Source organism: Gastrolobium bilobum, unplaced genomic scaffold, assembly GCF_033153095.1.
Source record: "Gastrolobium bilobum isolate Gb01-03AN ecotype WA unplaced genomic scaffold, APGP_CSIRO_Gbil_v1 utg16185, whole genome shotgun sequence".
Classification (NCBI taxonomy): domain Eukaryota; kingdom Viridiplantae; phylum Streptophyta; class Magnoliopsida; order Fabales; family Fabaceae; genus Gastrolobium; species Gastrolobium bilobum.
In genome coordinates this window covers 159,687-186,651 of record NW_026899733.1, presented here as the reverse complement: position 1 = coordinate 186,651, position 26,965 = coordinate 159,687, and the positions used below count along the sequence as shown (strand labels likewise).

The 26,965-nt window shown below is 34.7% G+C and overlaps 3 protein-coding genes across 3 annotated transcripts; 1 reads left to right on the top strand and 2 right to left on the bottom strand.

Moving 5' to 3' along the window:
* Positions 1–869: 869 nt before the first annotated feature.
* On the top strand, positions 870–5,170 carry LOC133293109 (caffeoylshikimate esterase-like). Its single transcript, XM_061491643.1, has 8 exons — positions 870–1,012; positions 1,104–1,133; positions 1,242–1,368; positions 1,468–1,614; positions 1,811–1,941; positions 3,954–4,091; positions 4,461–4,559; positions 4,667–5,170. The coding sequence occupies exons 1-8, from the start codon at positions 1,010–1,012 to the stop codon at positions 4,937–4,939; spliced, it is 948 nt and encodes a 315-aa protein (XP_061347627.1). The 5' UTR covers positions 870–1,009; the 3' UTR covers positions 4,940–5,170.
* A 733-nt stretch (positions 5,171–5,903) lies between these two features.
* On the bottom strand, positions 5,904–11,053 carry LOC133293094 (spliceosome-associated protein 130 A). The gene is made up of 4 exons (XM_061491625.1): positions 7,993–11,053; positions 7,155–7,646; positions 6,789–6,944; positions 5,904–6,247 (listed from the first exon to the last, which is right to left on the bottom strand). Exons 1-3 carry the CDS (start codon positions 11,005–11,007, stop codon positions 6,807–6,809), a joined length of 3,645 nt encoding a protein of 1,214 aa, XP_061347609.1. The 5' UTR covers positions 11,008–11,053; the 3' UTR covers positions 5,904–6,247; positions 6,789–6,806.
* Positions 11,054–14,937: 3,884 nt separating this feature from the next.
* On the bottom strand, positions 14,938–21,321 carry LOC133293096 (uncharacterized). Its single transcript, XM_061491627.1, has 16 exons — positions 21,107–21,321; positions 20,981–21,030; positions 20,813–20,873; positions 20,594–20,689; positions 20,361–20,510; positions 19,978–20,109; positions 19,007–19,134; positions 18,679–18,721; positions 18,061–18,144; positions 17,513–17,554; positions 17,169–17,239; positions 16,613–16,666; positions 16,408–16,513; positions 16,197–16,265; positions 15,620–15,763; positions 14,938–15,346 (listed from the first exon to the last, which is right to left on the bottom strand). The coding sequence occupies exons 1-16, from the start codon at positions 21,239–21,241 to the stop codon at positions 15,251–15,253; spliced, it is 1,461 nt and encodes a 486-aa protein (XP_061347611.1). The 5' UTR covers positions 21,242–21,321; the 3' UTR covers positions 14,938–15,250.
* Between the last annotated feature and the right edge of the window lie 5,644 nt (positions 21,322–26,965).

The following is a 26,965-nucleotide window of genomic DNA, read 5'->3' as shown; positions in this document are numbered from 1 at the left end:
CATCCTAATGAATCTAAAATGCGAAACTCTTCGATCAGTTTGTGCCTGAAAGTCCACACAAAATAGAGGGAAGACATTAAATTGATAGTGCCCTTCAAAATCAACTAAAAAGAAGGAAATAAATAAATAAAAAGTCCAACAACCTAAAGACAAGTAGCAGATAAGGGTGAGCTCATGCCAAGATTCAATTCCACAAAAGAAGCGCTTCTGTTATATTAAATTTGCATAATAATCTAAAACCTATGCCACACCTTCTTTACCCTTTCTTTTCTATTGATCAATTCAACCACTCTTTCTTTTTCTTTTCTTTTTATGTGTGCGCATATTTTCTATGAAAAAGCGTCTGTTTATAATTTTTGTTTACAAATTATATTAAGTATGATCGATTATACACTCTTGATTGAAGTATGACTTGTCATACTTAATATAATTTGTAAGAATTTGTAAACAAAAAATTTATAAATATAACTTTCCCCATCTTTTGTTAATTATGAATTGAAAATTTAAACCAAATCTTAATATCTGCCAAGTGACAACAACGTCATTCCGTTCCAACTTGATAAGGATTGAGATATTTAAGGAAAATGTATTATATATAGCATCCAAATATTTGATCGACAAATTATTGTTATATAATTAACTATTAATTAATAATATATCTACAATTTAATTAGAAGCATTTTTACATTGGCAAAGAATTAGTGGGATAAACATTATTTCATTGGATACACACAGCAAATGGATACACACACGCACACTCTCCGTCTCTCTTGTATATAAAAGGAGATTAGGAGAAGCTAATGGCATTCTTATCCCACACTTAATGTGATTCCCTAATTTCCATGCAATAATATCTGTTTCCTATTTCACTCATCAAAAGACTCTCTTTTTTTTAATCCAAAACCCACTTTTCCTCTGTTATCTTCTCTCCCATTCATACCCTTCTCTACAAAATTAAAAAAAAAAAAGATCACGCCAAAACTTCAGAGCTCAACGTCAACAATTCTTCATGGTCTCTCTCTCTCTCTGGGTTTGTGTACAATTATCCCATCCTAATCTGTAATTAATTTTCTTCTGGTTTTCTTTTGCTTTCTGGTTTGCAGGCGCGTGAAACTGAGGTCAAATATGAAGAGGTATTATTAACACCTATCTCTTAGTGTTTATGGGAACTTTTCTTATTCAAATTCAAAGGAAAAAAAAAAAAAAGAATCTGAACGTAGTTATTCATTTTTATTTTGCAGGAATTCGTTTTGAATTCACGAGGCATGAAGCTTTTGGCAAGCCGATGGCTACCGGTGAATGAAACTCCAAAAGCGTTAGTCTTTCTGTGCCATGGCTATGCCATGGAATGCAGCATCACCATGAACAGTAATTAGCCTCTGCACCTTCATTTTCATTATTATTTTTCCCATTAAATAATATATATATAAAGTACTAATTGTGATGATATTAATAATCTGTACACAGGCACAGCGACAAGGATTGCAAAGGCGGGTTTTGCAGTATATGGGTTGGATTATGAAGGCCATGGAAAATCAGATGGGCTTCTTGGTCTTGTTATGAATTTTGATTCTGTCATCGATGATTGTTCCCACTATTTTACTATCATTTCTGGTCAGCATCTTTTTTTTCTCTCTCTCTCTCTCTCTTTTATTTCAATTTATTGCCTGCCGTTTTTCTTTTGTATTTTTTGTTTTAATTGGTTTTTTGAACACATTTTCAAACCCATGATGTGTACAATGTTTGATGTCATAAATAATTTTGAGTTTTAAATAATTTCTGTTTTTTTTTATAATAAACAAAAATACAGAAAAGCCAGAGAACAAGAAGAAGATGAGGTACTTGTTAGGTGAATCCATGGGAGGAGCTGTGGCTCTACTTTTGCACAGGAAAAAGCCAGAATACTGGGATGGAGCAATTTTGGTTGCACCCATGTGCAAGGTTTGGCTTTTGCTTTCTCCTTTTCTTCTTCTTTTGTTGTTATATGCTCTATACAAAAAATATCTTCTGCAACGTTTAATAATAGTGTGTATCGTACGTTACATGTTGTTCTCTTTCTACCATATTTTATTCTATCATTAGAAAAACAAAAATCTTGCATCGTTCTCCATATTTATTCTTTTACTATTTGGCCATTCCAAGGATCCAGACACGTTTGATTTCCTCCGATACACACACTCCCCCATCAAATTCGGGGCCAATAAGATTAACTAGATATTGATGGAGATTTTTCTTTTTACTTTTATCTCTTGTTATGGTTGCAGTCTTGCAGAAAATTTATTCTTGCTTCTTAGAGCATGATTGGATCCCTTTTTATTTAAGTTAAAAGTTATTTTTAAGTTTAAATTAAAAAGAATTAAAAATTATTTTATGATTATATAAAATTTGTAGCTAAAAAATATAAAAAATAAACTCTTCTTAAGTGCTTTTTGCTTCTTCTTTTTCATTATAAAAAAAATTCATTTTATTGTAAGAGCTTTTAAAAACCTGTTTGACCTAACTTCTTTTTATAAGCAGAATAGATTAAAAAAAAAAAGATTCAATCAGGCACTTAGGCTAATCTTTAATATTCATGCTTATAAATATGTTATCCAAAATTATTTAATTTTTCTTTTTTTGTGATCATCTTTAACTTATTAAAATAAATAATTAAGAGGACAATTATATTGTCTATCTATTTAATCTTACTATTCTTATTTTTTTATTGCCGTTGATTATATTTAAATCAACGGTAATAAACAATTGGTGTGATTAGTTGAAAAAAATAAGTGAAGGATAAATAAAATAAAAAATATTATTATATTTGAGATCATTGATTTAAAAATAATCAACGGTGATAAATAGGTAGTAAGGATAGAAAGATTATAAAATAAGTAGGCAATATAACCCTCTCTAATAATTAAACATTCTAAAATATTTATTTCAAACTGCATATCTTTTTTCTTTTTTTATCAAAATAAGGATCATAATCGATATACAAATTACTGACTTGATGAACTGTTGATAATCTTTTCATTACTAACGGCATGTGAAGTGGAATTGGCAACACATTGTGTCACCTGTATGTACATAAAATACACATATTGGCAACTGCATGGAAGATATAGAATGATTCAATAATATAGACATCGTAATGCGTGTGGATCACGTATTAGGTAGTGCTTATTTTTATATACTATATTTTAGTTGATTCGTTAAAGCAAACTAATTCAATGGACCCGTTTGAATATCATTGTTTGACCGATACTAATCTTTGACATCTAGAAGGCAGATAGATATCTGACCTTGAGGTTGAATACTTATTCAAAAAGGGATCAATCAAGAAATTTCGATGTTAAACCGTTGCAATAGTTATTCTCTCATATTATGTCACATCTTGAAGACCCTGCCTTCAGAAAACGACTTATTAATTTTAAATATAAACTATATAATTGATAATCAATCATTTCAATCAATAATTTGCAAGAAAAGTTATGGGAATAATTTTAATTTGATGAAATATAAATAATAAATTAGATTTATAAAAGTCATTCTTTTTTATCAATGATTGCTACTTAACGATTAACGCATTATTACTTTTAAAGTACCCCTTACATTTTGAATAATTTAAACCTAATCAAGAACATTTACTTCTGATAAATTGCTTGCTAATCGGATTTGTTTATGCACTTACAGCTGGTTTATTTTTTATTTTATTTTTATTTTGAGCTGAGTTTAGTGAATAATTTATTTGTTGTTGCTTATTAATTTAATTATTTCTTTTAGGGAAGGATCCGTTTATAATTTTTTTTTACAAATTACACTATATACCCCTGGAAGTACATAGTGTAATCTAGTGTATTTCCGAAAGTACATAGTGTAGTTTGTAAGAGTTTATAAATAAAAAGTTTGTAAATACAACTATCATGGTTTCTTTTATATAAACAGTTTTGTATTAATGAAATATTGTGCAGATTGCAGACGAAATAAAACCCAACCCAATGGTGGTTAGTGTCTTAAGTGCACTCAGCAAAGTCATTCCTACATGGAAATTAGTCCCAACTGAAGATATCATTGACGTAGCCTTTAAAGTGCCTGAAGTCAGAGAACAGGTATCTACACAAACATTATTCCAGAATCTGATATTGTTAATTCAAATGAAGTTCTGGATCACTATAGATTCATACACACGGGGAGATATAGTTGCACTTTAAATATTGGTAGGTTTATCATAAAATTATAAATCCCAAAATGTCACCTTTTATGTAATAAATGATTAATTAAAGGTGAAATTCCTTATATGTAGAGGATAATATTTTGATAAGAATTCAGCTAACACAATAAAAGAATACAAGTAATTTTCTATACCATTAATAATACTTACTAGCTATTACAGTAACTAATCAACTAAAAGCTTATCATATTCACAGATGGGGAGGAAAATGGTAATAGAAGATAATGTTATTATTCATGTATTGCAGATTAGAGAAAACCAATATTGCTACAAAGGGAAACCTCGCTTAAGAACAGGCTACGAACTTCTCAGGATCAGTACAGAAATTGAGCAAAGAGTACATGAGGTTTGTCAAATTTCTAATATTCTCCTCAATGCCAAACTCGTTACAGTTGATGATGCTTCATGTACTTAAAATGCAAAAATATTGTTGAACAACTTTACTTTGGTTAGGTTTCGCTACCTTTTATGGTCATGCATGGTGAGGAAGACAAAGTGACTGATATCTCAGTTAGCAAACAACTATATGAAGAGGCCTCAAGCTCAGATAAGGTACTAAAGCTGTACCCAGGAATGTGGCATGGTCTATTGTACGGAGAGCCATCAGAAAATTTGAAGATTGTATTCTCGGACATTATTGGATGGCTAGAGGAGAGATCTCGCTATGGAAATACAAGAATAGAGAGGGAACTGAAAGAACACAACGAAGTCTTGGTAAAAAGCTAAAAAGGATTGTTAACCATTTGTTTTCTCTTGGTGATTTGTACCAAAGTATTTGTCTTGCTTGGAGCTAAACAAGTTGGTGTTTGGTCGGATGTTGAAAAAAAGGCCCTGGAAAACAAGCGGAGGCAATAGGGCTTAATGTGCATTAGATGTGAGCTGAGAGTAGAGCTGTTAAGAGTAAGGTGGTGGTTATCTAATATCTTTTATGTCTCTATTTTGGCTTAAGACTCCAAGTTCCGAAAAAATAAATTTAAAGTTGAAATTAATTTATACAGGAACTCCTGCTTTGGTTCTATTTTGACTCCATATCTTATTTGATTAGCCTCAAAGCGTAAATAATGGTTGTATATGAGGAACAACATTCACTGCTTGAGTTTAGCAAATACAGAACCTTAAATTACTCGGGCAGATTGATCTGCACTTCGAGCATTAAGCCCTTCAGCTTCATGTAACGCCAAACGGGGCATAGGTCGAACCCTCAGTCATTCACTTCAGGTCAAGCAAAAGTATACAAGAGAATCGAACTTCTCTACGGTATGAATTGTTCCAAACCCTAATTAACAGACAAATCATTTCAAGATTTGTATAATGGGAGTAAAAGCATGAAATTATTGTGAACCGTAAGCACTAGCCAATCTTAAAAGCAAGGTTCATATTCTGCATCGAAATTCATTTGGCAATCATCCCAATCAATAACAAACCGTGGAAAAGGCAAGAACCACAAATTCAACACCAAAACCCCAATCATCAATCATTTACCACTACCGTAGCACAATCAATAAAATGCGGTATTTCTCCACAAACTTCTCTTCCATGCATTGATAAGTGACCCAAAAGCAACCGGTTCAGTTTTCAGCTTTTAGCTTTGTATTTTGATCGGGACACTAAATATTGCGTTCGATTTTGAAAAATTGTTCTATTATAATCTCAATTGAATCCGGTTTTATTAAAGGGGAAATGACATGATATTAGGTCTATTTAAATTCCATGTTAAGTTATCAGACATCTCATTGAGTACGACACAGTGTGCAGGAATGTGGAAAGAGAGATATGGGGCACGTTATCATATCCACAAAGTATGATAACAGCTAATTAAGATTAATTACAACATAAATTACCAACTGAGGCTTATGGGTTTCATTTCAACAATACGGAGTACAAAAAAGTCACCGTTCAGTTCCCCCATCTTAAATTAGATAGGACAAGAAATCGCTGCTTCCCGTATACTTGAGAAACGCAAGCTTTCTTCACTTTGTTAGTGACCTATCTACGGGCAAACGACCAACTAGAAAAACACAGTTCCGCTATGACCTGCAGGAAATACCAAACCACAGTATAGAGCATTCGTCAAATCAAAATTCTAACTAATACTAAAGCAACTAGAAATGTGGTAAAGATAATAATAATAATCTCAGGACCTACATTGCAAAAGATGGAAGTAGTTTTAAGTGCAACAGTGATCCATTTAAACCACAACACTTGCTACATAGGTCTTAATCAGAAGTACAAATATGTGCGGTCCTCCATGTTCCCTCTTATTAATAAATTTACAAGATAACTATTACTGCATCTCCCTAGTTTTATTGAAAAGAATAAAAAGCATAAACAAAGCAAAGCCTGAATCAAAGTTTAAACCACATCTTTTAACTAGAGTTTTGCAACTCCTTTATAACTATCAGACCAGCGCAAATCTTTTTCCTTATTTATAGATGATCCGTTGCTACGTTAGATTAATTAATGAAGTTCTATTGGATAGATATAAAGTTGCTTCTCTAGGTATTGCTTACATTCGTACTAACGACAACAGTACTAAAGACAGTCAACCCAAATAAACAGAAATAGAGAATCACACCTTTCAGAAGATCATTTCTCAAATAATCTTATTTCGAACTTCCTCGAGTTTCTTCAGTATCTCTCCAGGAGTTCTGTCCAATTCATCAGCAATTTTTCTCTGCAAATCCATTGGCAATGTTGGGAATTGCTCACAGAGATCCCCATCAATCACATCCTACACAATAATGCAGGCCTCTCAGACATTTTCAAAACTCAATGCTATGGCTAAAAAACACTCAATGAAGAAATAGAAGAGTGAAACATCCTGTCAGTAACAGCCAGGAAAATATAATAGCAAGGATACTCTTATCCAGCATGGATGGCAAATAGTGCTTCGTAACAACTTAACAGAAAGAACAAACAGGATAATATTGATTAGGTATACCTTAACAGGAAAATAGGCAGATCTATAAGCCATGTGGTCTCTTCCACACAGAGGTGGATGATCCTGCCTCAAATGCATCTCCAAATGAGAAAAGAAATCAACATCATCTCGTGAAGTAAAAGCATGTAATGCTCCAACACTTCCCATAACTGTTCCATATACAATGCACTCTCCACCACCGGGTATCAGAGATGCCTTTTGCAAGCATGTGATCACATCACCAACATGGTATTGTACAATTTCTTCTACTTTATTGGGAGCTCCATTCAGCTTTCCTTGCTCCCACTTGATCCTCCCACCAGTAGGATCTTCTTCTATCTCATCTGAAACATCCTGTGGCAACCGCACAAAATATATATTTCCGAACTTGTCTGCACCTGCCATAGTGTCAAAATCTATGTGGTATGATGCAGTAAGCCATCTTGGAACGCAATCATCGGCAAATATGTAAAGCTGGTTTTCATCCCGCCTGTACTTGCAGTAATGGAAAGACTGGAGAGAATGCACAGAACACAATTAGCTGAAGAATTTATTTAGTGAAATGGAACATATAGAGCAGCGGCATCTATGAATAAGCATGCTGCCTATTGGCAAAATTAAGAGAATATTAATTCGCCACAGAATAGAATAATTCCTCTCAAAGGTTTCCAATAGAAACCACCACAGTAAAAATTAAAACATTAAAACTTGCTGGACACAGACAAATTAATGTCAGAAGCCAATGTGATATCAAATGCTACCAGAAAAAAGACAGAAGTCATGACGAAAAATCCTTGTTAGAATGCCTAACACAAATGCCTAGATGTTCAACAGATGCAGATATAAAATAGAAACATACCTCTTGGATGTCACCTACATAAATTCGATCCCGATACGCATGAATAGAGACAATTGTGTTAGGGAATAGCTTATTCTCACATTTTCTTAACAATCGTCTTTTTCCCAAATCATATAGCCTTAGCACAGGTCCTATTCCCGCAAGTAATCTTCCTTGAAACTGACATAGAGCAAGAGGAACACCTTCAACCTGAGTTTTATGCAGTAGTTCAAGAGATCTTCCATCCTCCACAAACCTATAGATATGAATAAATCCAGCAGTTAAACTCCTTTTGGGAAAAAATTGCAGTCCCTTTGCTGTGCCAACAGCTAAAAGAGTCCCGTATTCCTTATCATGGAAATTTACTGTGCATATGCTGAATGCAGCCTCATTCTCCTGAAGCTCCAATAGACAAGTTGTATTTGCTGTTCTTGGATCAAGAACTCTGATGCAGGAAACCCACTTATCTGATTCAGATTTTGGATAACCATAATGTTCATCAGAGAGTGGGTCGTCTTGATCCTCATCCTCACCACCATTCTCCATTTGTTCTGCACTTCCAGACCCATTTTCCCCGGCTTGAGCAGCCTCAAAACACTCTTTCCTTGCAGCTTCACGCTCTTCAGCAGTTAATGCTCCTTGGTCACTCTCGATCATCACCAGAAGTTTCCGTTTGGGTTGCACCACAAATTTCCTTGGCGTGTATCTTAATGGAATAACAGTCTCATTAAATGTTTCTCCTAATCTTTCAATGGTAAAAATCCTCAGTGCCTCACCAGCAACAGCTACTACACCTTCCACACATTGGTCAGATGAAAATGGGGCAGCGTATTCAAGGGTTTCATATGAAAGTGGTGTTAAAAGGAAATGTCCTTGGTGAATATAACCAAGCCAAGGTCGACTTGACAAGCAAAGCATAGCGCGTTTACCTCTTACAATAATGGGAAACAGCTTTGGGGCTCTCAATCCTAAGAATCGGGAACGAGAATCAGAAAGCTGACCTGTAACCATATCAACTACAGTTCTAAACAAGACACCATTCTGTAAACCAGCGTTCAAGAAAAGACTAGCAGGATGATCTGCACCATCCTCACCACCAACAGATGCTTGAACTTCAAGAAAAATAAGAGATTCTGGCGCTGAAGAAACACTTTGTACACTTAGAGGCTGCATACAATCATCAGGATCCAGGGATAAGATACGAATGGTCTTATCATATGAGCCAACTGCAAGAAAACGAGATCTTTGTCTGCCTTCGGGTACTGGAGCAATGTCCAAACAAGCAACATCTCCAGACATTTCATGCTTCTCAATCTCCATCAACTGACCAGTTACATCCACTTCAAACAATATAAGCTCCCCCCCACTCAGTGCAATAACAACTTGAAATCGATTTGATCCAACTTTTGAAATTGTCCTCTTTCCAGGAGTTCTCCACTCATTAACACGGCCGTCCTCCCTAATATGTCTAATACCATTTGGGTGAACCTGCATGAGAGAATCCTCACCTATCAAAGAAACAGCGAGGGAGGGAGTTGTGTCAAGAAACCCACTGTCACTAACTTCTTCAACTGTCTCACCGATGGAAAGCACAAGCGTAGCATTTGTGAATGACACAACGATATACGCATCAAACTCATCAATAATATTCTTCTTCACAGTCCAAACAGCACTAGGTATACCAGGAAGCTTGGACACTGCCATCTCACTAACTGCTAAACCAGTTCTCAGTATCCTCAAGGACGATCGAGGACCACGTCCACAAAGAGTAAAAATTTGAGGAGTTTCCTCTTCAAAGAGATTACTCACCTTCATATCCATTATAGGCATTAAACTCTCAACCTGGTCAATCCTAACAAGGTTTTTCAGTCTTCTGGGCCGGAAAAAGACTGGCTGAAAACCTTCTTCAGTTTCCATTAGCGTAGCCGATGACGCCTCCACATCATCTTCATCCCCTATTGCCTTAAACTGATACAGAGCATGGTTTCCAAACTCTGAGGCCGCAAACAAGAATCCTGACTTGAGCACGCACATCGAAGCCGTAACAGGGATAGTATCAAAATACTTAATCTTCAATTCCGAGACACGGTCACCGTCATGTTCTAAGGTGACCTTAAAAATATCTCCATACTCTGTCTGCAAAAGGAAGAAGAACATCGACTTGAGTTTATGCATTGCAGCAGAGACAATAAGAACACCGCGCTCCGCAGGCAAGTCAGCACGTCTAGGAATGACAGCCCTAACATCTTGATGTCCCTGATTCTTATAAATAACAAAATTTTCAGCACAAACAAGCACACCACTGGGGCCATCACCACCTCCAGGAACAGTGACAAGCAAATTGGCACCATTATCAACCTGCTCCGACCACTTCCTAGAAACATGGTTGAGCCCCAGATCAAGCTCATAAAATGTCAAATGCTTCTGTGCTTCAGAAGCAGCCTGCCCAGTTGAATCCAGATCTGCCTCCGAGTAATCCAACTCTATAGCAGCAAAGATAGGGTTCTCAAACCCACAATCAACTCCACAGATCGAATACACCAAAGTGTGAGATTTATGAGCCTCTAAAGGCGAAGAAATGGTTAACCTAGCAGCAGTATCCCTATTCAACACATAAACAAGTTTCTGCTTTTCACAAGCCCCAATCATAACAGCCCTACCCTTGGGATCTACGGCAAGGTACTGACCTGGCACAATTCGCCGGCAACCAGATTTTCCGAAAGTTTCCTGATGAATTTTATCGAAGACGTTCTTCTCCTTGTTGTATTCAAGGATTACGATCCTCCCGGAATCCGAACCCACAACGATGTAATCCTTCTGAGCTCCCGTAAACCTAAACAGACCTAAACACCTAACTGCACCGAATATTTCAACCGAAAGAATGGTTTGGATCCTACCATTGTCGTCCGGCCGAAGCAGATCGAGCACCTTCCCTCTCGCCACCACGATTTCTTGGCTCTTCCCGCCGGAGAAGCTGCCGTTGATGGCACACACGATCCCCGTCGGTCGCTGCAGAGTGAGACTGTAAAGATACATGGCGATGGCTGGCGAAGGAACGGAATGGTTTAGGGTTTTAGACAAGTTTCGTTTTCTTTTCAATTTGAAATTCACATGCTTTGGGTTTTAGACAAGATTCATTCGGTTAACACTTGAATTTTATCTATCGGTCATTTTATTGTTTTTAATTAAATATATTATTTGTACTATCTTAAAATTTTGTTAGATTTAAATATTCAATTACTCATATAAATAACTTTTTAGTAAAAGTTTCACTTATTTTCAAAAAACAGTTTGTTTATTTGAAGTAGATAAATAATAATTTTATCTGAAAAATCTGTTTACTATAATAATATGATATTTTCTTACATATTCATAATATAATAACAAGTTTTTATGTTTTAAAAATTATACATTTTTAATATTTAGTCAGATATATATAATTTATTTACAAGATCAAATGAATTAATTATACAAGATGACCCAATCGTCAAAAAAATTAAAATATTACAATTTAAATAAATAATTATAAATATATATAGTCATTTTTATATTATTTACGAATGTATTATAAGATCTTACGTTCTGATTAAGTGTAATCAGTCACGCCTCACTCATAAGTGAGTGCTACACAGGCCACACCTTTTTTGGCTTGACCAAATACTCCTTATTCAAACGAGACATAAGAAAGAGACATGCCTTGTTTAGATGTGATTAAGAGAGAGAGAGTGTTCCAAAAAGTTTGAGTGTCCAACACGGACTTCTAAATTAAGCACCGCAAATATTTTGTTGATGAAAGATTTTGATTAGCTCTTATGAATTATCTCAGTATCATTAAGCATCTTATGGATTTGGGAACAATTGATAGCTACAGGAGCATACACTGGCCCATTGGAATTTGCTAATGATGTGAGGCTTACAATTTCAAATGCAAAGACCTATAATCCGAGTTGGAATGATGTCCATTTAATGGCTGATACCCTTATATTATCCATGCACACAAAAAGAAGACCAAAACATATAATCTTGAGCTTTTCGACTATTATAGTCTTTTTTTAATAATTAATTATCAAATTGACTTTAATTATAAATTATTTTAAAAATTTAACTTCTTCAGAAAACATAACACTAATCTGTTCCTGTTTGACCGTTGACTATGAAGCTTACCTGGATACCCTCTATCTACCTACCCAGGTATATTTTGAAATTTTTTACCTACCCAGGTACACCCCTCCCTACCCGGATATATTTCTTGAATCTGAAAAAATATTTAAATTATTTACCCGGGTAAGAAAGAGTGTACCCGAGTAAATAACAAAAGCTAGTCATGAATGCTTTGTTAGCGCAAATTTGCAGCACGCGCACATGGGGAAAATTTGCTTTGAAGTTTTAACCAAAAGAACAAAAGCTACTTAAAATCAAATCCAACCTTGCAAAAACAAGTACCATATACGAACTTATATGGATTGAAGAAAAATGAAATGTTAGCGTTTTCAGCAAACAACAAATATCTGTTAATTTCATTAGAATTAGAAACAAAGTGCAAGCCAGTAAGTAGCACATGGTAAAAGTAATGAGAAAAGTATATTCACATGATAAACGCTCAGACCTGCAAACCATCAAGGAAGGAACCTTTGACTGTTTATGGGGATGGAAAACAGACAAGGAGTTTCCAGTATGTTTCTGATTTGGTAAGTGAATATACTTTTCTCATTACTTTTACCATGTGCTACTGGCTTGCACTTTGTTTCTAATTCTAATGAAATTAACAGATATTTGTTGTTTGCTGAAAACGCTAACATTTCATTTTTCTTCAATCCATATAAGTTCGTATATGGTACTTGTTTTTGCAAGGTTGGATTTGATTTTAAGTAGCTTTTGTTCTTTTGGTTGAAACTTCAAAACAATTTTTTCCCATGTGCGTGCTGCAAATTTGCGCTAACAAAGCATTCATGACTAGCTTTTGTTATTTACCCGGGTACACTCCTCCCTACCCGGGTAAATAATTCAAATATTTTTTCAGATTCAAGAAATATACCCGAATATGGAGGGGTGTATCTGAGTAGGTAAAAAATTTCAAAATATACCCGATAGGTAGGAGTGTACCGGGGTAGGCTTCATGGTCGACGGTCAAACGAAGACAAATTGATGTTATATTTTCTGGAGAGATTAAATTTTTGAAATAATTTATAAATAGGGTCAATTTGGTAATTAATTATTAAAAAAAAGGTTATAGTGGTAAAAAAAACCTATAATCTTGAGTAATATGAGTCCAGTTAAAACCCCAATGCTTCTTATCCCTCTCTGACCTCGGCAACCCAAACAACGTGGGAAGTGAAAGTACCCAACAAATAAGAAGCTGGAAGTGGAAGATGCACTTCTCTTCTCCTTTTTGATGGCTGGTACATAGCCATTGTTGCATACCCTTTTTATGTAAGTGGAAGTTGAAGCTCAAATGAAAAATAGAATTGAAGAAAGGCCAAAGTGGCAAGGATAAGAAGAATATGGGAAGGGTGGAAAGAAATAAGAAAGCAATAAAGGTTAAGAGAGAGAAGAGGGTGTCGCAGACTTAAATTTGGCTTATTTGATCACATCTAAAAGGGGCATGATTTACGTGGCACTCATGTCTTAGTATATATATTTGTAAATAATATAAAAAAACTATATATTTATAATTATTTATTTAAATTGCAATACTTGAATTTTTTTGCCTTACCTAATCACGGATCTGGATCCTCTCATGTGAAAATTCACATGACCATGTCATGTGGGGAATCATAACCATACAAAGGTGGATCAATGGTAAAAAAAGAGGAGAGAGAAAAAATGATAAAATAGATAGTTACGAAATCAAAACTGTTGATTTATCTTTGTATGATTATGATCTTTTCACATGACCATATCATGTTTTTTGGCATATGAGAGGATCTATTTCCCCCATTCACTATCATGTCATATGATTTATTTTATTTTTTTTACACTTATGAGGTTAGTTTTTTCTTTAAAAAAAATTGATTTTCGAAAAATCCAAAACCTGATTAACTTGTAAAGAGAAGAATACTAGCTAACTAACCAAGGAATTTGATAATATATATCTATGGGAGGAGAAAAACTTCAATGCACCAAGATCATCGAACTGGGTGTTCTCTTTTACTAATTTTTTTTTTTTTTAAGAATTAAAGTAAAAAAAATTACCAACTTCGGTGGTCCAGGATGTATTGAAATTTTTCTCTAGCCGGAGCATCTCCAGGGTAGCAAGATGGCAGATATCTACAGCGGGTACATAATTGAATTTCAATCATAATGATTCTTTTAAGCACCAAACCGGAGGAACTCTATGGCAATTTCCTACATCAGAAAGAACGGATGTCATATCTTTCAAAAGATCTTGACATAACATTTTTGGGCTACAAGCAATTAATTTGATTATCCTCGACAAGCTTGAGCTCCATTGAAGTTCTATAATTAGACACGTAAAAAACTTGAATTAATGGGTGCCAGAGTCATAACGTTTGTTGCACCACTATTGGGAGACTGTTTGGTACGGTTATAAATTGACTTTAATTTTGTTGAAGTATGTTCAACAAATTACCCGTTTTTCTGTTGTCTTCATGAGCCATCAAATTAGCTTATTGGGACAGTTCTTCTGGGTTTCAGTTTATCTGACGCTGCGAAAAGAGAGAGCCAGAGGATAAATCCAACAAAACACATCAAAATTCAGTTAATCTGCAAGCCTTGGTTAACAGTTTAGGATCCTCAATAGGAGTATGTATTTTACTGACTGAATTATTTGTGGGTCGAGAGTTTGACTATTCTTCCAGATATAATTGTAAGTACATGCATTTTCAAATTGTTTCTGGCTATTAACAATTTCCTCTTTATCGGCACAGACCAGTATTTTTTAAAATAAGAGACAATGAAGGATCAATATTTGATTCATAGGCTGATTGGGACCAATCTCATCATTTAAGCACTTCAAATTTGAGGAGCACTTGCACCTCGACAATTAATAAGAAGCAATTGTCAAATAAAACATAACTACAGTCGACCTTTGCAATGAAGCGCTTATTCCTTAAATTTTTGCAAGTAACCACATAGTCTTATGATTATTTAAGGATCTGCCTTTTTTATTTTTATTTTCCTTTTGAAATGTAGTGTATAAGACTCCAAAGAAAAATTTAGTTGGAAAAAGTATATATTAAAGAACTAGAAACCGACACAGCTGTTAGGATGGTTGAAATCAAACTCTTTCTAATCCATTTCCAACATGAGTAGAGGTCTTCTAAGCTGGCCATGGTGCTCCTGCCATCACAGCCTCAATCTCCCGTATTTCCCTCGGACACTTGGTCATATTGTAGCAACCAGCAGCAGTAACAAGCTGAGTACATCACAAAGGAATAAATGAACAAATAAGGTCATATACCAGAATAACAGTGCATTTTTATAATGATATTGTGGATATTCGCTAGAAAGAGAGAGGAGTTTAAAATTCTTCACCCTGGATATGTATAGTATTGAAATATGTATGCTAGGCAAATAATACTAGGTTAAGAAAAAATCATTAATTTTAACTTTAACAACATCAATTAGAAGATAGAAATGATAAACAACAAACTAGGTTGTCCATAATAAGGTTCAGCGAATGGAATACCACATCACTCTCAATTCGGACTCCACCAAAACCATTAAATCTGTTAACCACTTCCTGGTTTAAAAACTTGGAAGTTTCTGGACTATTCATGGCCGGAAGTAACAGAGCATCAATAAAGTAGCATCCAGGCTCCACAGTGATAACCTAGAAGTGTAAAAACAAGGAGGTTACCTCATCATCAAACTCATATTTCTACTTCCATATCACAAAAGAGAGCAATAACTAGTAGAGATCCAAGAAAAAGACCCAAACCCAACTAAAGCAACCAGGGTTCACAAATTATAACAATCATTATTTTGATTTTAACTTTAAGCATTACCAGGTGTAAAAGATTGACAAAAGACCTCAGAGAACAATTTTTTTTTGCAATTACATGTAAAAGACAACTAATTGATTCAACACTAGAAAATATTAACACTCAAAGTAAATCAGGGTGTTTTAGGTGCATCACAATTGTGCCATTTTTTATGTGGTATAACCCAAAGCAAAATAGACACCACCCAGCTGTTATGATTCATATTAGCTACTATTTGTAGAAACTAGAAAGTTCTGATTACTGAAAAAAGCCATAACTAACCATTCCTTCCTGGAGCTCTCTGATTGTACGCAAGGATTTTAATCCAGGTTCCTTTCTTCTTTCCAGCCCCTGCAAATCAGAACAAAATTCCCAAAGACATTATATGAAAAAGAATTTTCCAATGCAAGATTAATTATATAAGCCACTCCAATAATTAAAGAAGGGGGGAGGGTGCAGTTTAAAACGTAACTGCAGGCAAATTCACAAATACCTTTAAGTAGCCTCCAGGGTCATGTGTGTCAATACCAAGGAAATGCCCCAGACCATGTGGCATAAAAACAGCACCCAAGCGTGCAGCCATCATGTCATCAACATCGCTACACCAAAAGTAAAAAATATGCATTCACAAGATTCTAGAGATTGAATCAAGATGCAAATTTGCCAGTGGAAATGAGAAAATAGATAATATATGTTACCCCACAGCAATATGTCCCCTCTTTAGTGACTCCAGAATTACTTTTTCTGCTAATCTGCAATTTTAGAGAAGAAATGAGCAGAAGCAATGCAAAATACCTTTACAGAAGAGTATAGTAGTAGACACTAGACAGAGTTATAAAAATACATTAGCAGTCTTCAACATCATCATACAATTACAGTAATACACAAGCACTCATTCCCATGAAAAATAACTCATCTACAATACTCGACACTATTGTCGTTAACTTCAAAAGTAGTTTAATGATCCCTATTGATGACTAGATTTACTCTTAGGATCCCCCATTCAAGACAATGACTATAAATTCTCAATCAAGCTGGTGACAGCTAAATAAAAACTTGTGACTACACATGAACAAATTACCTAGGCTACAATCCTATATTCCAATCCACCAATTAAGTTAAATAGTCAAGAAACTTCTGTCAATTAAAGCACTAATATAATTTATCTTGTTCACAACTATTAACACTTGAAACCAAGCATGGCGGACAACATTTTAGTGATTTAAAAGAAGCAAAGTTGTTACTCAATCATACATGTGCATATCAACCCAGCTTACTCCAGGTTTCATTGCAGATATAACAGCATTATGAGCATCAAGGACAGCCTGCAGAACATTGAAAGTAGAAATAAAGAACCGTTGAATGAAATACTACTAAACATCAATACATTGAGCTATATGAAAGGTACATTAGCTGGGTCATCCTAGCACGCACATGAATGTCTAGAATTAGTTGAGCCCTTACAGGAAATTATGATATGTGTTTGGGAGGGATTTTGCAAGCTAGAGGTTTGTACCAGTGCAGTTTGCACATTAAGTAAAGAACTTACAATTTGTTTTCCCTTTGAAATAAAAGAGGTTATATAAGAAAGAACTTACGCTATATATAAGAGATTGGTCACGTGTAAACTTTCCATTTATCTGCACCAAAAAATTAAATTTGAGCATAAAATAATTATTCCCGTCAGTAAATAAAATGATAATTCACATACTAATAATGCCTGGCCCACAAGAAAAAAATAAGTCTGGGTTAGTGTAAAGATAATAAGGATCTGGATCCTCTAATGTGAAAATTACATGACCATGTAATGTGGGGAATCATAACCATACAAAGGTGGATTAATGGTAAAAAAGGAGGAGAGAGAAAAAATGATAAAATAGGTAGTTACGAAATCATAATCGTTGATTTACCTTTGTATGTTTGTGATCTTCCCACATGACCATATCATGTTTTTTTGACACATTAGAGGATCTATTTCCAGATAATAATGACTAGAACAATATGATAAATACATGAACAGACTGAGTTTGATGCAAGTTTAGCAGAGGCATTTCTGATGATTCAGCAACATTGCTCAAAATGGCAATGCAAGTAACAAGGAAACTAAGTAGGAAAACCAAATTTATTTGTTAATGGAAATACTCACAGGGAAAGAACATGTTATGTCAGACCCATAAAAGTGGTATTCAGCTCCCATATCAAGCAGTGCCATGCCTCCATCTTCCAAAGTCTATTAAAGAGCCATGTTTTAAAAACTTAAACACCTCTAAAAGTAAATAAACATTGATCATCCAATTCAGACAATAACTTCATCTTATTTTGTCTCTTTCTAAAGGAAATAAAGTATGCTTTCAATAATTAATATGTTGATTAACCGTATTCAAAGTCACCAAATAGCACAGACAGTTTTTTATTTTTTATTTTTTATTTTTTTTCTGTAACCCTGAAGGCCTGAATGATTTTTTTTTCCTACTAATGAAAAAATAAACGTACTGATGACTAAGCACGGTATTCATTAATTCCAATATAGGAAATAATAAATAGGTACACTGCTAGCACAAAGCAGTTATGCCTAATTCAATTTCAATTTCAATTTCCTAGGTGCAGAATGGACCAAAAAACTTAGAAAGGTAATATCACCAAACTAAAAGATGCAGGAACTGAATTCAGCAACATTATGATTGCGAATCAATCATATGACGTTGGCTGCAATGATAATGACCTTCAAAGGGATAAAAAATTAAAAAGTACTTATGTGCCATACCCTATCATTAGGAGCTGCTGCATGCCCATAATGAAGAACAGCGCTGCATGAATACACACGTGTTAGCCAGGCAACTTTGTGATGAAGGTCGCTACTATTTAAAACAAATTTTATAAAAACTTAATACACATACAGTGGCAGTACATAATTACAAACAGCATTTTGAGTTACAAAATTACAAACAGCAATATATCAAACACTATTCTTTTTCGCTAATCAGTTTTTAATTTTCTTTGAACAAATGGGCAGCGATCAAAGTTTTATTAAACCAAAAGTATCTGAGAAATACATTTATTTTGACAAATATGACATTATCAGAAATGCATACCTATTTTCACCAGTAGCACAAATGCATGTGTAGGAACAATGCCTACATCCACCATACATGTATGTGTGGTGAAGAAACATGCTTTCAAGCTGATACTCCTTCATGCCCACTTTAGTTTTTCTCATAACCTATGTCATTGTATTGTATATTGCAACTATCATGTAAGCATTTTCAGAAAACATACGTACAAAGTCATTCACATTTCATCATTGAGATTATAGATCATTTTAGCATGAACCAACTATCCCAAAATATTATACTGTTGGGTGAAGAAGCACAAATGATTTTATATCTAACATTCTGACTCGCTCCTTCATACAAGAGCCCTTTGGATTTGAAGTATGAATTAATGTATGGGCCTACTCCCTACTCTACCTTACACTAAAATGCATGTTTTTTATTGGAAGAATAGGGTGGCAAGGATCAAACTCTTGACCACTTGATCATAAAGCCTCTCTCATACCATAACAAAATCCAACTAGCCCGAAAGTTTAAGCTGGTAGGCATGAAATTATGAATGATTTTATATCAAACATTTTCTACCAATAGATAGCATACTTGTGTAAACCCCAACCTTAGTTGTTCCTAACTCAACTAATTAAATGCCACAAGTTCCCTAGAAAATGGGAAGGTGGCAAAGTAAAGGAAAATAGAACATTTGAGGAATATTTGTTAAAAAAAGAAAGTAAGAAGGAAATCTGAATATTTTTTTCTTACGAAAAAGTTATTACAGGAAAGCTAAAAGATACTACCAAGTTCCCAAAATCACTTTCATTTTACAGCTACAAAAAAATGCCTCAGATTAGGAAGATACTAAAAAATAAACTCTCAAATTAAAAATTGCAAGATCAAGATATATAAATCTAATTTCCTCTAATGCATTTCCTATATGCCTGCAAAGAACATTTGACATAAATATTAAAAAGGTATTCAAGAAAAAAACAAAACTTTAGCGAGTTAAGGCTAGTTACCTCAACATGAGCTTCGGAGCTTATATCATTAGCATACTGAATAAGAGCAATCTCTAGCTCTGACTTGATGACACGACATTCAGTCAATATAGGATGCAAAGTTGTCAGATCCTTATCAAACTCATTGATGCCCTAAAAAAATTCAAATTATAAATATACTATATAAATTCCGTGAATTCAGTTTCATTAGTAAGATATTGGTAAGCACTATTACAGTACTATGCCATCACAAATAACACAATAGTATTGGTAATGCTGAGATGTAATGCAGTAACAGTCTTGGGGTCATAATTAATAAATATCCAACAAATCACTGTCCTCCTCAGAACAATAAAGAAATTCTTATAGGGAGAGGGAGAAAAAGAATGATCATAATTAAGAACCTGAAACTCTGCTGGTCTAGAGAAATTATTGCTATCTGTATTAAGACCATGCAAGAGAAACAGTAAAGGTTTCCCCGAACCCTGGTAATATTGTTGCAATACACTTGCAATTTCATCAGTAAAGCATGCTGTGCTAACCATATAGTGTTCCTGCAAAAGGGGTATTGAAGATGTGAACCACTAAACATACTTGACAAGCGAAAACACTAAAGTGTTAATATTGAGTGAATCACCTTATAATAGGAAAGTTGCTTTATCTCTCCCAACCAAACAGCATACTCATCAGGTAACCTAGGAGCAAATAGGATAGAATTCCCAGTTCCAACGTCCTTCAAAAAACAATGACATGAATTAATCAAATTTGCAAATTTATACAACTTAACATGATTGTGTTTGTGTGCAAAATGAGATTGTGTTGGACTGTTGGAGATGAAACAAAGAAAAGAACGAACAATAGCTCCATAAAAGCCAGGTTCTTTCACACCAAACAAGTAAGCGAAGTAACTCTCCTGCCTGTGAAGTGCGAAGTGCAAACCAATTAGGCATCCATTTGCAATTATTGTAACGTTATAATCATTCCACTAAATTGAAATCACGATGAGATTCGAGGTTTGAGGTACCTGAAGAGTTCGATGTGGTCTGTGTCGTGACGAGTTTGCTCTTCGCCACCCTGCCACAAAATTGGATAAGAATTTTTTTTTTAAGAAAATTGAAAGATGGAGAGCAATGGTGCAGAAGATGCATACCTGAAGGAGCACAAAGCCATGAAGAGGACGCGAAGATTCAGAGAGGTGTTGGCGAAGGGATTTGAGAAGCTTCCCTCGATTTTTGACATGAACCTCCATCGACACTTTTGGAGGCCATAGGGACGACGAACCCATGGTTTTGACTTGAAATTGATCACACACAACTCAGAACCATTGCTAACTCTGCGTTTAATATTCAATTATATAATTATAAATATTGATATATAAACGGATTCTGATCATTTAAATATCGGTTTAATGTTCGTTACTTATGTCTATGATCACATTTGTATCTACACATATATGTTTTCATTCTTTCCTTTTTCTTTACATCACCACATACGAGTCCCACATATTTTTATACGAGTATCTGTGTATTTTTTTCTTTGTTCTTTTTTTAATCTGAATCAGTATTTGTAATTTCATCAAACTACGGCATGTGGGAATTGTTAAATCAAAATGAAGGACGTTGTTTTTTATGTCATTGTGGGAATTCTATTTATACAATTGTTAAATCAAAACTTGAAACTTGTCTGAGTTGGTAGCATGGGAACTGAGTGGTGGGAGAGGACCTCGATTTGAATTTCACTAACAACATCTGGATTTGAATTCTATAAATATCGTAATCCCACCCAAATTCTGGATTAGTCTCGTAGGCGGCTCGAAGAGTCGAACCCGTAAGAATACCACGGGTTCTGATTCGCATCAAATAAATAATTAGGATCAATTACCAAAAAAAAAAAAATCAAAACTTGAACCTCTGAAATCATAAGTAAAGTTCACTTACCAATTAAGCCACACTCCATGATTTCGTCTTTCTCTCGCTGTTGGTGTGATATGCTTGCAGCAACAGCATATTTGTCTGTGTCAGTGGAAAAGCCCAAGGACAGTGTGGCCCAGTATGGGGAGTCATCCGGGCTGTTGATTTTGGGCCTTGCAAGTGAAATGTAAATTTACTCAAAAGCATTTTTGGGCTCAGAATATCATAGATCAAAACACTATAAGGCCCACAATCTCATGTATGGATGGATGAGTTCGATAGTGTTGTGTCCGTTTCTCCACATTATTGCTATGCGTTGTGGAACAAAAACAAAAGTATAATGGGAAAGGGTGAATTATACGTTTTGTTCTTAAACTATAAAATAAAAATAAATAAATAATTATTAGAAGAATAAATAATCACATACATTTTATTCCTCTTACTTTTATAAATTCTTAATTAAATGAAATATATACTTAAAATATAAAATTACTTCTCTCCCTTGCCGTTCAAACTCCTCCGTCCAAATTTAATAAAATACCAATACGTAGAGAGTTTTCATCTTAAATTAATATAGTTCTGTTACGAATGAGCAAGTGGTAAAGAGTTTGAATATTTTATACAAAGTTATAAGCTCAAAATTTATTATCATTGTTGTATAAAAAAATTAAAGTATTTATCTTCTGATTTAATAAATAACAAATTATATGGTTGGGATGTGTGCACTTTTTAAAAAAATACGAGCAAATAAAAAGAAAAAAAATACTACCTATAGTTCACCCTAAGGGTGGTGATCGGAAATGGATTCTCTCATGTGTTGATCAACATGATCATGTCATGTGTAAGAATCCTAGCCATACAAAAGAGAATCAACAGTTATGATTATGTAACTACATATTCCCAGTTTTTTCTCTCCTTTCCTTTATCATCATTGATCTACCTTTGTATGGTTATGATTTCCTAACATGATATGGTCATGTTAATTAACACATGAGAGAATCCACTCCTGTGGTGATTAGACCAAATACAATATGGATTGACCTATATGTACTTGGCCTAATCACACATGGTTGAGATGAAGATGATGCTCTACGTCTTGGGCTTGGAGTTGTTGATGAAGATTAGTATGTTCTTGACCTTTGTTGGCGCGAAGAGACTGGATGGGGGGTACCTGCAATGACACTCTGATGCTTAAGTTAGTATCAGAGGCAGGTGTATATATGTTCTTAATGAATTAGATAGACGTACCTGGGAGTGTACCCTCTGCTTATATAGTGGTTCTGATGCCGCCTTCATAAGGCGGTATGGCCTCTGATTGGCCATTTCTGGGCTGCAGGTTTGGCTAGAGCCTTAACAGCCTTATCTCTTACTGTCAAGCTACCTTGTTAAAGTAGCGGCGAGCTGGTGCTGTCCTCTACTTATTAGTACAAAGGCGTGGTGGGTTTGAATTAGTTCTGGAGGTAGCTTCCTTACTTATAAAGTTATGCTATTGGGCGGTTTCATGCGTGATGGGTGCACCGCATCTTGTTATGCGCGATGGTAATCATCGCGTTTATTTCTGGATCCTCATGAGATTGGGCTTCGTTGTAAATCTTTGGGCCTCCAATAGGCCTACTATATTTTATCCAGATCAGGTGGAAACACCGATCAGAACCTTCAAGACTAAGCTCTTACGCTCTTGTGAAGGTTCTTCATAAACATACATTTCCCAATCATGGTCCAAAGCTTAGGTTACCAATAAGTCAACAACATCATTTCCTTCCCCGTCGATATGTGAAACTTCAACGGGGTCTAGTATAATGAATCAATAATTGTATGAGTGTCGTCTAAAGTGCCCATTAAGTAGTCCTTGTAATTAAGATAGAAGTACACTTATTATCCAAGATCAAGTTCCAAATATCCTTTGTCTAGCGACATTATCTAAGATATGGTCATTGTCCTTTATGGAAAGCTTCATCTCGAACCATGCTGCAAAATCAATCATGTGACTGTTATATATCACTATTGACATCTAAGGAGCCAAAGGAATATCTTGACTCTTTGGAGACCATTCCAATTTCAAGACAGTGACCAATCCACTTGGTTGTTAGGCCTAGGCTGAGCTTTCTGTAACTTATAAGTTATTTTAACAAAGAAAGTATTATCATTAGATAAATTTTAAGTCACAAGGTCGTTTACCTTCAATGTGAGATGAAGGCATCAACACTGAAACCATATTATTGACTTTTTGCATAAACCATTGTTGAAACATGGGCCAATTTCACCCAACATGCTAAGTTACGCAATCTACCACCTTCTAATTGAGAATGTTATCAGTAACATAATAGATGGCTTGCAAAAAAAGGTTTTCCACATCGGGAACCCACTTGTCTAACTAGAACCGAGTGATCAAACCATTCTCGAGTAATATTCTTGATCTTTTTGAATAGAACTCTAAGAATTGGTAACCCTTTTTTGAGATTAGATGTGTTATTACATCTATATTGACTGCAAAGATTAAATCAACCTAATCTCATACTTATTCCTAGTAACTCTTGCGCAAAGCACGTCTCCGATTGTTAACAAACCATGACCTACTTTCATAATGAAAGCTTTATTCAATGTAAGTATATGTTTCATTCCAATACCTCCATCCTTCATAGGAGAGCTCACTATATTCCATTTAACAAGTGGAACCTTCTTACAATTTGAGTTGGCACCCTAAAGGAAGACCCTGATGATTTTGTCCATCTCAGCAGACACAGTTATTAGAAGGTTAGAAGTTTGCATGCTACAAGTTGGAAGCACTGACATGACAAATTTTTCTAGAGTTATGTGACTAGCTAAGAATAATTAGTAAGCTTGATTCCAGAAATAGAAGCGCCCTTAAATACGGTCCAAAATGTGTCTGAACATGCTTTTCTTGACTCGTTAGTGATGGAGAGGGATTTCTAGATACTTACCTAAGTCACTAATGATGTTTTAACACAAGCAATCGACAATCTGTGTAACTCATAATGCTACGAAATTCAAGTGTTTTGTTGGGTTGTATTTGTAAATAGTGGTGGTCTTTGACCTACATAAGATATATTTGTGGCATTCATAAAAAGTGACTATCATATGTGCAAAAACACATTTTCTAGCATTTTTTTTATCAAACCACCATAAGTTGGAGTATTTTCTGAAGGTTCCAGACCGCCACAATATATTATACTTTTCCTAGAGGGTACAAACCACCACAATTTATTTCACTTTCTAGCGGGTATGGACCTCCACTATTGGTTATTTTTTCTGGTGGCTTTGGACCAGCAATACGTAAGAGTTGAAAGGTTAAATGGTCTTTAGAGGGCGTTTGGTAGAGGAGATAATTTTTTTTACTAGGAAAATATAATTAATGGGGAAATTGTGAGAAAGTAAATTTACTGGGCAAGTTTTAAAAAAAGTGTTTGGTAGGGCGAAATATTACTAGGAAAATTGATTTAATTTTACTATGTCTATGTTTGGTTTAATATAATGAAAATCCGAAAATACCCCTTATAAATTTTGAATCTGAACTGAAATATACCCGTGAGTGTATGTTGGACACCTGTGTGGGCAACGTTCGTCTTGTTCTCCAATTGTCTGTGTGTCTACTTTGGAAGTCAGGCACATCACTCCGGCACACAAAGAACAGTGGTCTGAACTTGTATTTTGAGAACATGGTCAACTCAAATAGAAGCGTTCGGTTTTCTACATGCATTTTGAAAAATGAAAAAAAGGATTCAAAAGATTATGTTCATTCGCTCACCTCCCACCGTAACCAATGGGTCTGATTGAGGAAAGATATGTAGCACGAGATATTTCTCACTTTCTTGGATATACTGAGCAAAATACGAACGAGAATTGACAAAGGACAGAGTCTCTCAGATTACATTTCGACGAGGGCATTTCCGTAACAAATATCGGGCCAATAACTTCACTTCCCTAGTTTTCTTCCAAATACCACCTCCGAGGTGATATTTCAGAACAGTGCTTTTTGCATGATTTTACACTCATCGGTGATTTGCATAGGTAACACTGTTGCCTGGTTTTATTTTCTCCAAACTTGGCATAAATCAATTTACATCCTAACTTACCCAGCAATTCCACAAGAAGCCATCTACCAAACACACCCTTAAAATAATCCCCAATTCCCCCATTACTTGTTCTATTTGCCAATTAATTTGTTAGTTGTTTAATCTTCTATTTTTTCCTTGTAAACATTTACTGTATACTGTGAAGTGCAAAATGTCATAAAATCCATGAATTTTTTTTTTTGTAACAATTCATGACTTTTTTTATTTCCACGGGAGTGATAACATTTAAAAGAATAGTCTCATACTCTCATCCGAAACTCCAAAAATGACAATGATTTTTTAATTTTTGTATGTTTGTGACTCTCCCAAGACATCTCACTTTCTAATTAATATTTTTCCTACACATTCCCATTAATACTCAATTAAGGGTGGTCCTTTAGTTTATAAAAAAAAAAAAAGGTGGTCCTTTAAAATTAAGCATCGAGTGTTCATCATACAGTGCATTGGTTTAATTATATTTTTGTCCAGCTTGTATTTAAAAATCCATTTTAATCTTTTTAAAACTTTGACAACCCTCATCAATCACCGTCAGAGACCAGCTCCAAACCGTCAGAAAAGTTCACTAACTCTGTTAAAATCTTGTAACGTATGACTGTATGAGTCCTAATGTTCTTCACATAAGCTTGATTATTGGAGGATTTTTTTTGTTTTTATTAAAAAAACAAAAAATTATAGTATGACAAAGATAATCATAACATCTTGCCCAAACTTAAATAACTCAATACAAACAAACAACTATCAAAATAAAAATTTTACTCAAATGTCACACAAATAGTATTTTTTATCAGACTGTCACATGATATAATTCGTTGTAACTGATAGCGAACTTTGTCGTCTATAATTTCGTGACACATAGTCATTTATCATCTGATCTTTTTCAGAAAAGAGATTTAGCATCTTTTTCAGGAAAATAAATATTTTGAAATAGGTTGAAGAGAGAGAGTATGGTCTGACAACCTTGCCGCCAAGCAATAATGGTAAAAAAAATTAAAATTAAAATTAGAG

Coding starts and splice junctions, on each gene's coding strand:
- LOC133293094 (XM_061491625.1), bottom strand. CDS start 11,007: ATGTATCTTTACAGTCTCACTCTGCAGCGACCGACGGGGATCGTGTGT. Junction 7,647..7,992: donor ATGTAGGTGACATCCAAGAG/GTATGTTTCTAT, acceptor CATTCTCTCCAG/TCTTTCCATTACTGCAAGTA. Junction 6,945..7,154: donor CTGCCTATTTTCCTGTTAAG/GTATACCTAATC, acceptor ATTATTGTGTAG/GATGTGATTGATGGGGATCT.
- LOC133293096 (XM_061491627.1), bottom strand. CDS start 21,241: ATGGGTTCGTCGTCCCTATGGCCTCCAAAAGTGTCGATGGAGGTTCAT. Junction 20,690..20,812: donor CTGGCTTTTATGGAGCTATT/GTTCGTTCTTTT, acceptor TGTTTTTTGAAG/GACGTTGGAACTGGGAATTC. Junction 18,722..19,006: donor TGTGCTACTGGTGAAAATAG/GTATGCATTTCT, acceptor GTATTCATGCAG/CGCTGTTCTTCATTATGGGC.
- LOC133293109 (XM_061491643.1), top strand. Junction 1,615..1,810: donor CTATTTTACTATCATTTCTG/GTCAGCATCTTT, acceptor ACAAAAATACAG/AAAAGCCAGAGAACAAGAAG. Junction 4,560..4,666: donor TTGAGCAAAGAGTACATGAG/GTTTGTCAAATT, acceptor TACTTTGGTTAG/GTTTCGCTACCTTTTATGGT.